The 15,924-nt window shown below is 40.5% G+C and overlaps 1 protein-coding gene across 1 annotated transcript in view; it reads left to right on the plus strand.

The window, feature by feature from the left end:
- The first annotated feature begins 251 nt into the window (after positions 1 to 251).
- EFEMP1 (EGF containing fibulin extracellular matrix protein 1) overlaps positions 252 to 15,924 on the plus strand; it is a 49,561-nt gene continuing 33,888 nt past the window's right edge. The window contains exons 1-5 of the mRNA XM_072857526.1: positions 252 to 391; positions 818 to 907; positions 1,036 to 1,123; positions 4,079 to 4,127; positions 4,304 to 4,564. Of these exons, the coding sequence (XP_072713627.1) occupies positions 1,043 to 1,123; positions 4,079 to 4,127; positions 4,304 to 4,564 (391 nt within the window). The 5' untranslated portion in view covers positions 252 to 391; positions 818 to 907; positions 1,036 to 1,042. The remainder of the gene's footprint in view (positions 392 to 817; positions 908 to 1,035; positions 1,124 to 4,078; positions 4,128 to 4,303; positions 4,565 to 15,924) is intronic.

The following is a 15,924-nucleotide window of genomic DNA, read 5'->3' on the forward strand; positions in this document are numbered from 1 at the left end:
CTCAGGACGCCGCCCGGGAGCTCGCCGCCCCCTTCCCTCACAGACCCAACATGGCGGCGGGGCCCCGCACCTGCCCCGCCTCGGGGCGCCCCGGCCGGCGGCGGGCGGGCGCGGGGAGCGGCGAAGGGCCGTGCCGTGCCCCGCCCCGCCGAAGGGCTCCGGCCGCCGCGGGGTCGATAGGGGGCGTCCGGGGACTCCGGTAGGAGCCGGGACCGGTTCTATTTAGCTGAAGGCCCGCGGGGGGGTGGGGGGGGGAAAGGAGAGCAAGCGGGCGCCGGCACCGCAGCGGAGCCAGCGGACGGACGGACGGACGGACGGACGGGGCCGAGCCGCCGCGGTAACGCGGCGCCGGGAGCAGCAACCGTCGCCGCCCGCACCGGCCCCGCCGCAGGTAGGAGCGGGCAGCGCGGGGCGGCTGTGTGCCCCGCTGCTCCTCGGGGCGGGGGGCCGCTCCCCGGAGCGCGTTGGCGGGGCAGGGCAGGGCAGGGCGGCCCCGGGCCGAGCCCAGCAGGTGCCCGGCGGGAGCCGCTGGTGCCGCGGCGCGCCCTGGCCCGGCGGTGGGTGCCTTCTCCCCGCGGGGAGGTGGGTCTTGGCGCGTCCCTCCGGGGTCTCCCTCCGGCCGCCCACCCTCCTCGCGGACGGCTAGCTTTTACCGAAAAATCGCTTTGCCATCCCAAAACGTGCGACGGCAGGGCGGTCACGCTGCCTGCTCCTTGCCCAGCGCCGCTCCGAAGTGCACCGCTTCCAGTCCAGTGTGGCATTAAGTGCTATGTTATTTTAAACTCCATTTACTTATTATTATTTTTTTCCCCTTCAGCCGGATAAAATACAACGGACTGGAAGCACAGCCGACCCCCACCCTCTTCTTGCAGGAGAAAAGGGGCAGCGTCCCGGCCGCTTCACCCAGGTAGGGGCTGGCGGGCGCCCGGCGCTCGCAGCCGGGGCAGGACCCGGTCCCGGCGGTGCTGCCTGCCTCTGCCAGCGAAGGGGAGCGCTAAAAATATTCCCGTTTTATTTGTTTCTCTTTCTTTCAAGGTTCACGATGTTGACAGCTATGTTCTTGGCTGCTCTCATTCTTATTACAGTACATTCGCAGGAAACTGAGGAAACCATAACGTACACGGTAAGGTTTAATAGAGTTCGAGATAATTACTGCTTTGCAGGGATTCTTTTCTAAATGACCCTTAAGAAAAACCAAATTTCTTGCCAATGTATAGCATGCAATACAAAGTTCTTTGAGTTTGAATGTTAACCGTAAAATAAGCTGTTCCTGCACTGAAACTGTTTTAAAGTTGAAGTTGACAAGATTGAGCAAAATAGGCTACAACTGCCTGTTCTGAAAAGCTTATCTATGTAGTGAGCTTGATGAGCTGAACAAAATTATGGGGTTTTAATATTTTTTTAATCCATTTTCATAAAGACAGGGTCCCTAGGACCTTCATTTGAAATATATGGAACTTGACAGATAATTAGGTCAAACATTCTTTTGTGTTTTCTTTTGGATATTTCAAGCTGTTTTTAACAAAATGTCAGGACTTCAAAATTCAGTGCTCTTAATGAAGCATCTGAGCCCTGGAGTGATCATAGGACTGTTAGTTTCTGAGCTGGTTTTGAGCAGTGATTTTGCATGGCTTGATAAAATTGAATTGAATACTGGAAATAGGTTCTGCTTGTAACCCAGTGATAGGGTGAGAGATTTAAAGGCCTTTTTGCAAAGCTTTTTTTTTTTTTTTAATCTGCTTGTGTTCAGTCTTTGGCTTGCATAATGGATGTCATAGAAGGAGTGGCAATTACATCGGCTCGGGCTGGGGAAAAACCCGCATTTTCACATCTGATTACAGTTGTAATCCCTGCAACTTGCTTCATATGGGTGGACCTCCAAAAATGTGTACAGACATTAGCGCAATGCCACACAAGCAGAAAATTCTGCACACATGCAAAAAGTTAGAGAACCACAGCCAAAGACTGAGATTGTGTCTTATACAAGTAATCCCACTGAAGTCAGTGGGATGGCTCAAGCAAGTAAATATTGCAGTGTTGGACCTTATCATAGAAGACAGGGCTCAAGGAAGCCCCAAGTGAGCATCAGGAAGTCAGTCATAAAATATTTTCACACTGGGCTTTAGAAGCAATAGATTTTTGAAGGTTGGGAGTACTTCTATTTAGAAGCTTCTGTGATTTTTAAGTCCCTTAAGAGGGAAATTGAAGATCTAAGTACCTTTTGAAAATCCAGACTAACACAGGGATCCCACCTCCCTCCTTTTCCGCATTTATTACATGTTCTTTTTAAAAAATTAAGTGGCATTTTCTGATAAGCCTACATAGTTCCATTTATACCAATGGATAATTTCTGGCATCCATCTATGACTTCGGTTCCTGTACTCCATTTTCAAAGAGGTCTTAGCATTTCGGTGCTTCAGTGGTCATTAGACTCTAATAATGTAAAACTACTTAACAAAAAAAACTTAGCTTTTGGAAATTTTACTCTTAGGATGCTACTGTTTCTCATGGGTACATTGTATTCATTTAGGGCCAAATCCTTTTCTATTGTGAAAGTCCCTTCAGCTGCAGTAATAGATGGACTTGGCTCCTTACAGTTAAATAGACAGTACTTCTGTTGTGCATTATCAGGAATTGGGTGATTCAGTAAATACATGAATTAGCTGTTTTCCTTTGGGTTTGCGTTTTCATAGCTACAGTAACTTTGGTGTTGTCAACTCAGCATGTAGTCATTCCTTTAGAGATTGAGAATTGTAATACAATTTGCTGTCCGCTTACCCCTTTGGAAGAAAAAGCCTCCAAAGTTACAACTTGCTGCTACATTTGGCAGATCGCTGGTGTCACCTGCAAATGAATAAAATATTTTCAATACTAATGCTGAGTCAGTGTCCATTAGTAAAAAGTTCGTCAAAATAACTTGAGGATAGTACATGGATCAAGTGGATCTCGGCGTCGGAAGGTCAAATTTGTCACTTGTGTAGTTCCTCTGCAGCAGAGGAGTTGCAACAAGATTTAGCTTGCTTGGCTGTGACTAATTACATTACCCGAGTCGATTCTTTTTTTCTATAGGGCCATTAAACTAATATCCTAAGCAGCATAGCATGCATATACCCCTACATAGTACAGCTCAGTTGATTCATTGATATTTTAAATGTGTTTGCTGCAGTTGGTAGCATTGTGATACTTTGCTGATCAGTTTCTGTAATAGCCACCTGTGATTAAAATTACTGCAGTGTAGACAATTTAATGCTTTTGGGCAGAGGAATAATGAAGATGCCTACCTAACTGCAGGGCAGAATATTTAAAATTCTTCCTGAAGCTACTAGTCTGCGTTGATATGAATAGTTGCTGAGTATAGTATTGTTTGAATTTTGCAAAGTCTTATTTATATAAGTAGTCCTGCTGTTATAAACTCTAACCATTTATTGTATGTCTCACGATATAAATTGTTCTTCCTAGACTGCAGTTCCTGGTGTCATGTGATTAAAAAGCATGTGAATGAATTTCCAGCTGTCATGGGATCCTTCCCCATTGCTAGAGTGCTAATGGGAGAGAGGATGATGTACAGGGGGATAGAGGCCCATCAGTCCCTTTGGGAAACCGGCCCCAGGAATGAAAGATGTTCACCTGTTGGAAGGCAGTGAACAAGATCAAAGTTCAGAAAAGCTTGCTGCTTTTTCATAAGAAGATTTTCATACTGGTCAGCTGGGTCAGTCCAGAGGTTCATTTATTCCAGGATTCAGCCAATGGCAGATGCTTTAAAACAGCGTATAGGAACAAAGCAAGGAGATAGCGATGCTTTTCTCACTTTGTTCCCCAGCCCCGCTAAAACCGACATACTCACAACAAACGGTATCTATCTTAGGAAGTTCCTGAGATAGAGGTGCTCTCTGTATGTACTTGTTGTTGTTCCTGCACAGCAATGCTGTACCAGTAGCCATTTTTCTAGCTTAACCAAGGTATGCAAACATTGCATTTCCCTTAGTGTCAAACTTTGAGTTCATTGAAATATGCTTGATTATTTTTCCAAAATAAAGAATCCTGAGTAGCCTAATTTTTAATTTTTTTTTCTTTATAGCAATGCACAGATGGCTATGAATGGGATCCTGTTAGGCAACGGTGCAAAGGTACAGTAAATAATTTTCAAAGACAGACTTGCCATTGGTATTCTTTAAGTATTATCACTACACACCCCTCTTTTGGACAAGGAGGTGTGCTTGCATGTCTCATTGTGTTACTTGTATTAATGGCTGTTGCAGAAGGTTTGACTTAAAAGCATGACTTGTGTTGTTGCTAACCACAGATATTGATGAATGTGAAATAGTCCCAGATGCATGTAAAGGTGGGATGAAATGTGTTAACCACTATGGAGGATACCTCTGTCTACCTAGAACAGCACAAATTATTGTAAATGAGCGAGAAGAAGCAGCAGCTGAATCCACTAGTGGTCGAAACAACGTCATTCGACGGACTCCAGCTGATCCTCATCGTGCCCCTCCAAACCCAACTCATCAAATTCAGTGTGCAGCTGGGTATGAGCAAAGTGATCACAATGTGTGCCAAGGTAAGCCAGCTGCTGTATGTTTTACTTTCACTATAATTGGAGTGTATGTGATAAAAAGTCTAATGCCTGGAAAATGACAGCCTGTAACTCTTGCATTTAATAGCATATATTGTTGCACCATTAAACTGGACGCTACACACTTCCTTAAGATAGGTAAATAAAATACATGCGTGCTGTTATTGTTCAGGGTAACAGAACTTGCAGTTTGTTGCAGCCTTACAGTCTATCTATTTCAGGCTAACGAGTAGAATTAATTCTGTGGTCTGTAGATCCTCAAAAAAACCCTTAATGCAAGTAAGCAACTTCAGTCAAACATTTTGTATTGTGTTAAGTAGGTCCAGGAGAGGAAGTGCTTTGAAAAAAGTAGGCAACGTAGCAAGTCTTATTATAGGTGATTTCTAAAGACTTGCAAAACTATTTTGTCTTTCAGTAAGTCAATGCTGAATGGAACAAAAATTAGCCACCATATGAACTTTTGCTTAGCTTGCAATGCAGAAGAATACTGTGTTTTCATTATGTATGATCAAGCAGTAGGAACCAAACCTCTGAACAGCTTGTGCTCTTCTGATCTCTATGGAAGTAGTTCTACGCAGACCCTGCCAGCTTACTTCCAGTCATAGTCTAGCCAGTCTCTGCAACTATGGCAATGAAGAGCTTTCATCTGAGTGTACATACACCACACACAGTGCCAAAATTCTCAGGGTATTAGCAATGTTAATTGTATGCATTCAGGAACCAGACTCACAAGCACTACTATAAACTAAGACTGTTTCATTTATTATTTTATATAAATAGTTTACTCTTATACTTGCTGAAGTAACAAATGTTTCATCCACTGTTTTGTTTTCTTTCATAAAAATATATTCTCCTTGTTCATAAACCTGGTTTTCAAGCACATTAGTGGGATACCCATGCAAACAGAGGGCAAAACTTGACCCCATGGTTCATCTTTTCCACTTTGTGGCCCATAACAGTATAATCATATAAAATAGTACTTGAGTGACTATAATCAGGGCAAGCTGTAATATACAGTGGTAGTTCCTTTCGCTCTGGTATTCATGTATACAGAACATTATTTATCACTAGTAAGTAAATTCCCTGTCATTCTGAAGCATAGTAATCATCATAGAGGCTGGATAAGTTATTTTTGTAGGCAAAGCCTCAGAGTTGCATTTCTGGCTTATCTGCTGAAGTTCAACATTTCTGTCACTCTAATTCAAGAATGTCAAGCAAAGAACCTACCGCAGGAGGTCAGTACCACAATCCCCTTAACCCTGAGCGTTCACTTAGGGTTATCAAGGGAAAATCAATGCCAAGGATGGCAAATGGTTTTTTTCCTTAGTTTAACTGAGCAAAGTAGCAGCAGAACCAGGAACAGAATACCGGACTCCTGTGTTTGATCCAGCACTCCCTCCTTCAGGTGATGCTGCGTTACTGTGGCCGGCACTCATCTTCGCTGGTGAATTGCAGTGAACCGCCTCAACTTTAGCGTGCAACAACATTTTTGTTTGATAAAAAATGCAAGTAATGCTAGATTTCCAAACGTGAACATCACTTTGGCTACAATGGCTTCAGGTGTATAAATCGGGGATAGCATAGGAAAGTTTAACAGCATGTAGTGCTAATACCTGATATTCCAAATAAAGGTTGAGAGTTAGGGTTAGCTTAGAGACTGACAACTGGTTGAGGTTTTTGTTTTGTTGAGGAGAAGATTGGTGGTGATACTTTAAAATTATTTTACTCCATGCTCTGGCTTCCTGAAACTCGCAACAAAATATTTATACTCAATTCACAAATCTTTGGTTAATTTATAACAACAACTAACTGTTGTTATAGTACCAGAACTTTTTAGCTAGCAGACACACAAGCTATGGTGAAATCTTGGGCTTGACTGAATCAGACTTTTGCTACTAATTTCCTCATGCCAAAATTTCAATCTAAATGCAGAAAGCATGGAAATATTAGTGTTTAAAAGCTGAAATGTATTGTACTGAATGAATTCCAGCTGGAAAAGGGGTAGTGGACAGTGTGCTTGAAAGAAAGGATAAAAGACTTCTGGAGCACTTAAAGCATGCATTCAACTTCATGATCTTCATGCTTTTCACTGCTGAAAATATCTTATAAAAGATAATCTTGATCAGCAATGGTCCCACTGTGGATTTATTTAATTATGGTTAAAAGACTTTGCTATGATAACTGCTTGAGGCTCCTAGGGAGTGTAACTTACACATATAGTCACACTTAAGCTTGTTTTATTGTTTAGTAAATCAAATATGAAGTCCAGCTCCTTCTAATTGTTTGCAGATGTATGACATTTTCCTTCCAGTCCAGCAGCACTAAGTATTTTATAACCAATGTGAAAGTGTGGAGACCTCTGTTTAAAACAATAACATGCTCTGAGGAGCTGTATTACTGACATCATACTAGGGTATGAGGGGCCTTCTGTTTTAATGCAAATGTCCACTCCCTTTTCAAACAATGAATAGTGGGGTATGATAGGCCAAACACACTCACGTTGGTTTCTGTGGTTGGAATAAACACATATAAATGACACTAGTCCTGTTGGACTTTAAGGGGCTTCAGTAGTGTGCTGAGCTTCATCATTAGCTAAAGCATGATGCAGTGTGGCCAGATCCTATTTCTATTGACAGGAATAAGAAACATCCAGAGAGGCGCATGATTCTCTGCACTTCTTAATCTACCAAAACATGGCCATATGCCCGAGTTACAAAAGATACTTAACTACCTTAGTAACTTCTGACCTGAAGAAAACAAGTGACAGCTACTATATTCATCAGTGTTGAGAGTTTTCTGTCTTCAGTGCATGCTGTTATTTGTTAAGAGACCACATAGCACATGAATAGCACAGGTGGCAGGTTGATAGCAAAGCACACTGCCTTGCAGAAGACAACTCCACGGAAATGACTGCAGTTTCCTATTATATACATCATTTTTATAACTACTAGTGATCAGAAACATGTTCTTGTATAACTGTGGTGATGTTAGAAGTGTGGGTAGCAAAAATTTCCTGGGAAATTCTTAAGATACTATACGTGAGCAGTAAGTGCCAGGAACCCCCAAAACTGATGAAAAGATGAGGGGAGGTTATTCTGGAGGAAGATGTCTTATGTAGAAAACATTCAGAGCACTGAGTTTTGTGTTTCAACTTAAAACACTTCAACTGTATCTTGAATTCTGAGTTTATGACCTTAACTAATCCCCCCTCTCCTCGTCTCTGTATAGTCAGTTCCCACTTCACTGTCACTTCTAAATTTGCCTTTAACTCAGAGGGCTGCTGAATTGGTCACTAAGGAAGATTCCCATATGTGGCACCTGCCAGCACTTTTGGGAAGCCACTCAGATGTTCTGACCTGTCATTGTGAGAGTATCACTCAAACTGGGAAAAGCAAAAAACAGAGTAAGAAATATTTTTAAGCAAATGACTGAGTTAGCTAATATTCACAGACACTTTTTACCTGATAAAAAACATAAATAGCTGCACTGTTTCCTGCATACGAGACTGAATTGTATTTCTACTGTGTTGTTAGGCTCTCTGTGATTTGAGTCTGCTCCTATTGAAGTCAAAAGAAAATCACCCAATTAATTCAATTTTGTCAAATCTAGTCTGCAAGAAACTACTAGCTTTTCCTAAAATGTTAATGACACTTGAATGAAAAAAAGACCAAGCAAAGGTACCAAGTAACCAGTAAACTTGAGAAGGGACAAGAACTTTTTTTTTTTTTGCCTTCCTATCTTGCTGGCAATACAAGCAATAAAGTAAGCAAACTTTTTTGCTCCTCAGCTAGATTAGCTTCTTATATTTCTCCAGTCTCCTTATAACCCTTTGTGCTACTGTGACTGTAAAACACAGGGAGAGAGGTTGTAATAAAAGATATCGATGCTTTCTTATATGGAAGAAGATGTTTTCCAGGTAGTTCTGCCTAGACTTCATGGACGTTGGTTGCTTTTATCCTTCTCTGTGGGGGGAGGAAAGGAATTAACTTGTTTTCTGTGCTGTGGTTATTTTTGCCCTGCAAAATCATTTTAGGGATCTCTTCATTGGTAGGGGTTAGGGGTTTTTCTTGTTTAATTTTCTGGTACTTTTCAATGTAACTTACTGTACTTAATCTAGGCTTTTACCTCAAGAAGTTAACTAAGTGTAAATAAGTTAAATAAGCCTAAACTCCTCTTTTTTTTTTTTTTTTTTCCTAAGGAGAGAAGGACAAGGGGGAGCAGTTCGTGATGTTTTATTTTCCATACAGAAATCACTTTATATCATATACATATGTGTACATATCATGGATGTTGAACTAGCATATGAAGGACATAAATTAAAAATTGCATAAGTGCAGATGCACTCAGCCTGGCCCTTTGCAGAACTGGTTCAGGTTGGAGAGTCTGGGCGTGCCTCCGGCAGGGTGCTCTGCATTGACATTTTGGCTGGGGTGCAGACTGCACAGTTCTGAAATGCACCTCCTAATGAGCTCCACTTAATGTGCTTTGATTTGCCTCACTGAGCGGTCTTGGAACATGCAAACCAGATCTCGTTCAGATGAAACTAAACCTGAAATGCACTGCAGGAGTGCTGTTAATAAGCCACAACCACTAACGAGCGTTCAGGCTCCAGGACCAGAGAGAGCCCAGAGACCCTCAGAAATGCCTGTACTGGGACATTGGAGCTTCTGTACCAACTTCTAATCTGCTCCTATGGGTCCACACTATTTGCTAATATAGACATAACCTAAAATACACCTATAATAGTTTCTTAGGCTGGCCCCAGAAATGTTTTGGGGAGCCTTTTGTAAAATATTGTCTGTAGTTAGAAGAGTGCAGCATCCCAAGTTTTCCTGCTTCTTGTATTTAAGGAGTAATGCTTTCAGGACTACTTTTAGAAGAGCCTGAGTTGGGACAAGTTTAGTTCCAGAGTTGTTCCTCTCAACAACACAAGACCTGTTTAGTTTGAGGAAATAATGAGGAGAGAGGCTGTGGTAGGAAAAATAAGGTCTAGTTATGTGTTTTAGGATGCCATTAATTCATCGGAGTGCTTACCCGGGCACAGTTCATATGTAATATGTTCACTGCAGTACTTCACCAAGTGGAGAATACTTGTTGCCAGCAGTAGCCACCCTAAGAGACTGAGCTGGTTACACATGCCATTTGAATAGTAATTACTTGGAAAAGCCATAGGACTTTGCAGGTCTAAGAGAATCCACAGAAGGATACAAGCTGACATTTTCACAGCTCTTTGGTACTGAGTGTTCGTAGACACCAATTAATTTCTTGTACATTTGGGTACATCATGCAGAGATCATCTTTCATCAGCCCATCCTGAACCAATTGTTCAAGCTGTTAATCTGTGAAACCACTGCATTTTGCTGCAAAGAGCCCTTTCTGGAGCATCTCTTTAATAGCCTTAAGGGACCAGAGGGGAGGTCACAAAAAACCATCTTGTTTTGAGGGCCTGAGGGCCTGTTTTGGGGCATTTTCAAAATCTGGCCACTCTGAATCATCTTCCCATCTGTGCTGTTTGCACAGCTGTGAGTGTCATGTCAAGACCTTGGATAGATATTCTCTGTTCTGTCTGACCATTTTACTGTGAACATCCATCACAAGCATAAATACTAGCAGCTGCTTTACTTCCTTTAGTTAGTTACTGCTTTTCCATTATTCTGACCCCTGCAGGAATATGCTCGGTACGTTGCAGCTAAAGATTCATACCATATGCTAATCACGCTAAGTGTCCTAGATTCAGGCAAGCTTCCGAAAGTTGTATTTACCTTAGCTTCTTGAATTGTGATTATGCAGGCAAGCAGTAGACTTCAAGTTTAAGTAAACTCATTAGCAGTTCTCATGGCTTCAGATTCAAGAAAAATGGGATCATACAGTAGTCACATCGACTGTCATACTTTCGGGTTTGATTTGTTGATTATAAAGCCTGTTTGCTTAGTAGCTCTGAGGCAGCTAATGTTTTGACAGACAAAACATAGCAAATGTATTCAGAAGGCACACGGCCTGAAGAAAGTCCAAACCTCCAGCCATCTGTCCTCCTTCAGAATTTCACTCTCTAAGCTGGAGGTCTTTTTCATAATGCAGTCAGGAATAACACCAGATAGCAAAGGGGAAGAATGTGCTTATGTCTGATCCTGACTGGGCATCCCAGTATACTTGGCACCCCATTAAAAGGCACAGAGTATTTATTTATTGCTTCAAGGAATTCCCTGTATCTGTTGCAAACACTTGGACACAAGCATCCTAAAAGTCAGTAAACCCTATAAGGAATGATAGCTGTCATCTGTAGCATTCAGTAGCATCAGATAGCATAAAACATGATTTGTGGGAGCACAGGCTGGCTTTTCTTCCCTGTTTCAATACCTGCTGTCAATGAGTTGTGGTCTACAGAGTTGCAGTGATACAGAAAGTTTCCCTAGCAGTAACAGCAGTGTGAGAGCATCCTGGCAGCTACTTTTAGCACCCTTTTTGGAAAATCTTCTAGCAATACCATTGCCACTTTGTGGATAGATTCTTTCTCCCATACTTCCATGAAAGAATTATAGCGATGTTCGCAATGTGTTTGCTTTGAGCAGGTCTGCAGTTACTTCATCCCAGACTATTGCGTTATAGTTCTTTAGCCTGCTTTAGTTCCTCCTTTCTCCTGTTGTTTGCTCAAGGTAATTTTCTCTCAACCAACATGTTTTTCTCTGTTTTCAAACGTGATTCTGCTTCAGATTACTTAGTAAATAACGGAAATGCTCTTATCTGTGTTTTATTTTAATTTTTGAAGTTTGGGTTACGGAGTCACCTTTTCTAACCCTAGAATATCTCTAAAGGATCTCAGCATTACAGACACACACTTTTTAAAGGTCCGAGAGATTTCTTGAGCATCTCCAATGATGGGACGCTAATTTAGCAAGCTGGAAAACTAGTTCAAGAGCTGAAGTTCAGAACTGTTATTTTCCTTATTTTTATTCTCTTTCCAAGTAATCTTCTTCATTTCTTTCTTATTCTGGCAAAGGAAGATCATAGCTACTCTTTGTATTTGCCTTTCTGCGTATGCCAAAATAGTCCTAAAGGAAGAACAAAGCTTCCCGCAAATACAGAAGTGGTCTGTTTGATTCCTCACTGTACCACCTATGTTCCTTTGTATATCCTTTACTAAGGAAAAATATCTACTGCACTATAAAGCCAAGCAAACCAGTTGCCACCATTACTTGAATTAATTCAGTATGTTGTCTAGGCTTGCCATTTTCCTATCGTCAAGAACAATGAGAACATAGTGTCATAGGACCATAGTAGTGAGATATTTTTGGTCTGGTGGAAACCATGAGGGAGTAATTCTTGAGTTTACCTTACCAGGTTGCATCTTAAGAATTCTGGATATTTTGTGGCATAGTCAACTATTCTTGTACAGCACTGTCATGGCAACCCCTTTGTCCTGTGTGTGTGTTAACTGAGTAAGAACTTTTACTTTTTTGTTCATGGCTTTCATGTAAGTTGAGCTTGGCCATCTCCTTTCTTTATACTTCAAGAGTATTTCTTCGCATTTTCCCTCTGTGATGCTTTTTGAGCTATTTTTTTCTGGACTATCATCATTTATGCATGTCCTATACTACTTCATACAAGATTTAAGCATCCTTTCGGCTGAAGGGTTCTTACCAAAGGGAAGTTTGCCACATACTTGTCATAAAGCTCAATTGCTTCTATCCACAAGATCAAAAGGTCTGAACTTGGCTAGTAATCCTAGAGTCATTTAGGTTAGAAAAGACCTTTAAGATCATCAAGTCCAACCATTAACCTAGCACTGCCAAGTCCACCAAGATTCTCTTCTCTCTGTGTGTGACAAGAATGTATGGACTAGGTAGTCAGCCATGTAATGTTCATGGATAAAAAGCATGATACTTCACAAAGATTGTATCTGTTTTTATCTTTAATTTGCTAGGTTTTGTTTTCATAGCAGCCAGAAAGCAATAGTTTTGGAGAGAAAAGCTATTTGCCATAATTCAATATACAACAAAACTTAACCTGAAAGAACATATTAAATGCACAAGAATCCTGCTTGTACCTTCTTTCATTTACATTTTAACTTTACTAGAAATACAGGAGGGATTTGCAAATTACAAAGCTATGAAGTAGCTTAGCATACATGTAGTAGTTATAAAATACCTTTTATGCTCATTCACATTTGTGTTTTATTTGTTGATCTGAAATAATGTTAAAAGTTGGTTCTGTTGTAAGTATAGTGGAGAAATGATTATTTTTTGTTATGTATAATTATACGGTAAAACCTGTAGCTTTGAAGCTGAAAAAAAGTTACTAAGAAAACAACATGCATTACACACACTTTTGTAAGCTGCAGTGCTAAGAAAAAGTTATTGAGGCCTGGAAATGAATTAGACCTTTTGTGGCATAATGTATCCCAATCTCTTAATTAGGCATTTTTAGAACTAGATATTCAGTAGACCCTTATCTGTTGCTGTTACTGAATACCTTAAATAAGTAACTTCACCTGACTGAAAAATGCCCCATAGAATCACAGAAGGCTAACCACAGAAATAAGTAAAATTCTTAAATAGGATGATAAAGGATTCAGTGTATGAAGATGTATCTCCTGGGAAGAGACGTTTACTTTGGGAAGCTCTGAATCAGTATTTATTAACTCCTGATTAAAAAAATTCATGCTTTTGAGTGGATATATCTAGGCATCATTTAAACCTATTTAAAACAGATCTGAAAAGGAGAAAATGTGGCTGAGCTTTCTTTTACAAGCTGCATTTAATCTGGAGTAAACCTATATTCTAATGCATGACCCAGTATGATATGATATAAGCAAATCTGACATTGCACTTGAGCGCGTTTAGTCCATGCCTGAACAGATGTTCTATGTAGTTTCCTGAGTACAAGCAGAACTTGTTCAAGGATTTTTATATGCATATGCCTGTATGGGTGGGATTTCTGTTAACAGGTAATTGGTCATAATGTGTGCAATCAAACCTCAATAGATAGTGAAAGCAACAGAGAGGACGGTGATTTTAAAGTTTCAAGCCTGAATGGCTTCATGAATGGTTTTTGTCCATCGACACCAGGAAAATCTTCAGCCTGAGTTTTCAGAGTAATTGGTCGCTGTCTACCCATTAATCTTTTCTTTCAAAAAGATGGTCTTTATAAAGGAGAACTGGCCTTCTGCTGGCCTCTGAGTAAATCATCATCTCATCTACTTCAATACTACTGACACCTAAATTGCACTACCAGCTGTAACTTGCACCAAAAGAAAAACTTGATTAAGTTGGATTGCTGTGTAAAACTGGTGTTTATACGAAGATTTAGAAGTTTGTTTTTCAATAATTAAAATTCACAAGAGTTAAAGAAATCCAGGGGGAAAATGATAAGACAACTTACAGGATGAAAAAATACCACGATGCCAGAAAAACAGTAATATGGACAACCAATTACTGCATATTTCTTAGCATTAACAATTTAAAAAGAAATCCTTAGCAATACTGTAGCAGCTGCCTGTTCTAACAGAAGTAGTTAGAATTGGAAAATGCAAGGACTTTTGACAGGTAACAATTTTCTGTATGATTTTAAAGAGGTTGTCAATAATCTAACATTTAATAACAGACTTGCACAGAGGAAAGGAATAAAACATGGCAAAGTGAGCAGAAATTTAAGTGTGATTTTAGCTGGCTTGACCTAGCTTATCAGAAAGATGGAAAAAGCAATCTCTTTCTTGTCTAGACTTACTCAGTGGAGAATTTTGGATATCTGGGCTGCATTAGAAAAGAGCTGGAATTAAATACAGATTTAGAAGCAACAGTATTTGGAGAAGGTTCAGCTAAGTTGATAAAGATAGCATCACTTCAAGAAATACATATCTTTGTCAAGTGCCTTAAAAAAACAGTTACTGAGTTCTACAGCAATTTTGAAACCATTTTGTTTTGCACCTGCGTTACCAGATCTTACTTGTACTTTTATATCTTGTAGTATTTAAAGCACTTTTTCAGTAGATGAATTTGTTTTCAAGGGACTTTCTTATCAGGAACAGATTCTCCACATAGCTTTTACACAATAAAGGTGAAGCAGATAAAACAACGTATTGCCTGTCACACTTAGGGCTAGTTAAAAGCAGTAATATTTCAATAGGCAGTGTTGTAGAGTGCATAGTCACATCAGAAATAAGCAATGCTTTGGAGTACCCACTGATCTGCCCCTGTAGGCTGTAGAAGATACCTTACTTAATTCCTCCTAGAAGTTGTTGGAGACTAAATCGGGAAAGTGTGCAGAATCCAAAAGTCATTCCCATTTCCCAAGGGTAAAGAAAAAATACATTCTTATCTGAAGTCATTCTGCTTGCATTTACTCTGCATCTGGATCTTTCTCGGTCTTATCTGACTTAATTTGAAGGATCAAGACAGATTTTCTTTCCAGCTTACTCTTTGTATGTTACTTTAGTAGAAAAGAATTTCAGGTTGGTTGCAAGACCCTAAGTAAAGGTATTGCTGATGCTTCTACGCCGAGTATTTTTTACCCAGTGCAGAGGACACTGTGTAAGCAGATACAAATTAGTTTTAAGTCAGTAACACTGTACTGGTTGAGCACCTCTTGGGCTGCTGGGCTTGCAGAAGCAGGAGAGCATTACAGCTCAAATGAGCCTGAGTTGGAGGAGGGTTATAACCATCCTCCTGATATAGCTTACGCACTGCAAAAGTTGGGTGCAGGAGAAAACCACCAGTTTTTCCCCATTGTAAACACCGTTTGACCATTATTTAAACAATCCAGAAAATGTATTTGTAAGTTTTAATCTATTATTCAGTATGTGAGTTTTAATCTATTATTCAGTATGTGGCAAATGATTATTTTGGGGAGGGGGTGGGGTTTTTTTGTGTTCCAAGATAAAGTATTCCTCTATCAGAAGGCTCTATATGCCTGTAAAAGGGAAAATTGTCCATTTTTAGAAGATACCTTTATGAAAAGGTTGCTTCGTTATGTATTTAAATCAAAATGTTCTCTCCATTATGATTACACTCAAATTTCAGTATTCACCGTTAAGAGAATCTCTTCCTTACTATGTATGCAGATTTATAAGGCTCCAGGCACCTTTGAAATAAATTGAAAGCACAGCCACGTAATAAAGCCAAAACCAGAAACTAGCCAAGGAGATCCACCCAGCAACACCCTCGAACACCCTCAGCCTCTTCCCCTAAGCACAGCTTTAGAGCACTAGTCTTGATCTTGTCTGCGCTTTCTCCACCCTCGTGAAAGCTTCCTGGGGGATTCCCCAGCTAGCAGAGAAGCTGGAGCTATGCGAGTGGCTGTTTGTGATGCAAAAACAGTTCACTTGCTTGATTTTCTTACCTATCAAACAG

The sequence above is a fragment of the Ciconia boyciana genome, chromosome 3, assembly GCF_034638445.1.
Source record: "Ciconia boyciana chromosome 3, ASM3463844v1, whole genome shotgun sequence".
Taxonomy (NCBI): Eukaryota; Metazoa; Chordata; class Aves; order Ciconiiformes; family Ciconiidae; genus Ciconia; species Ciconia boyciana.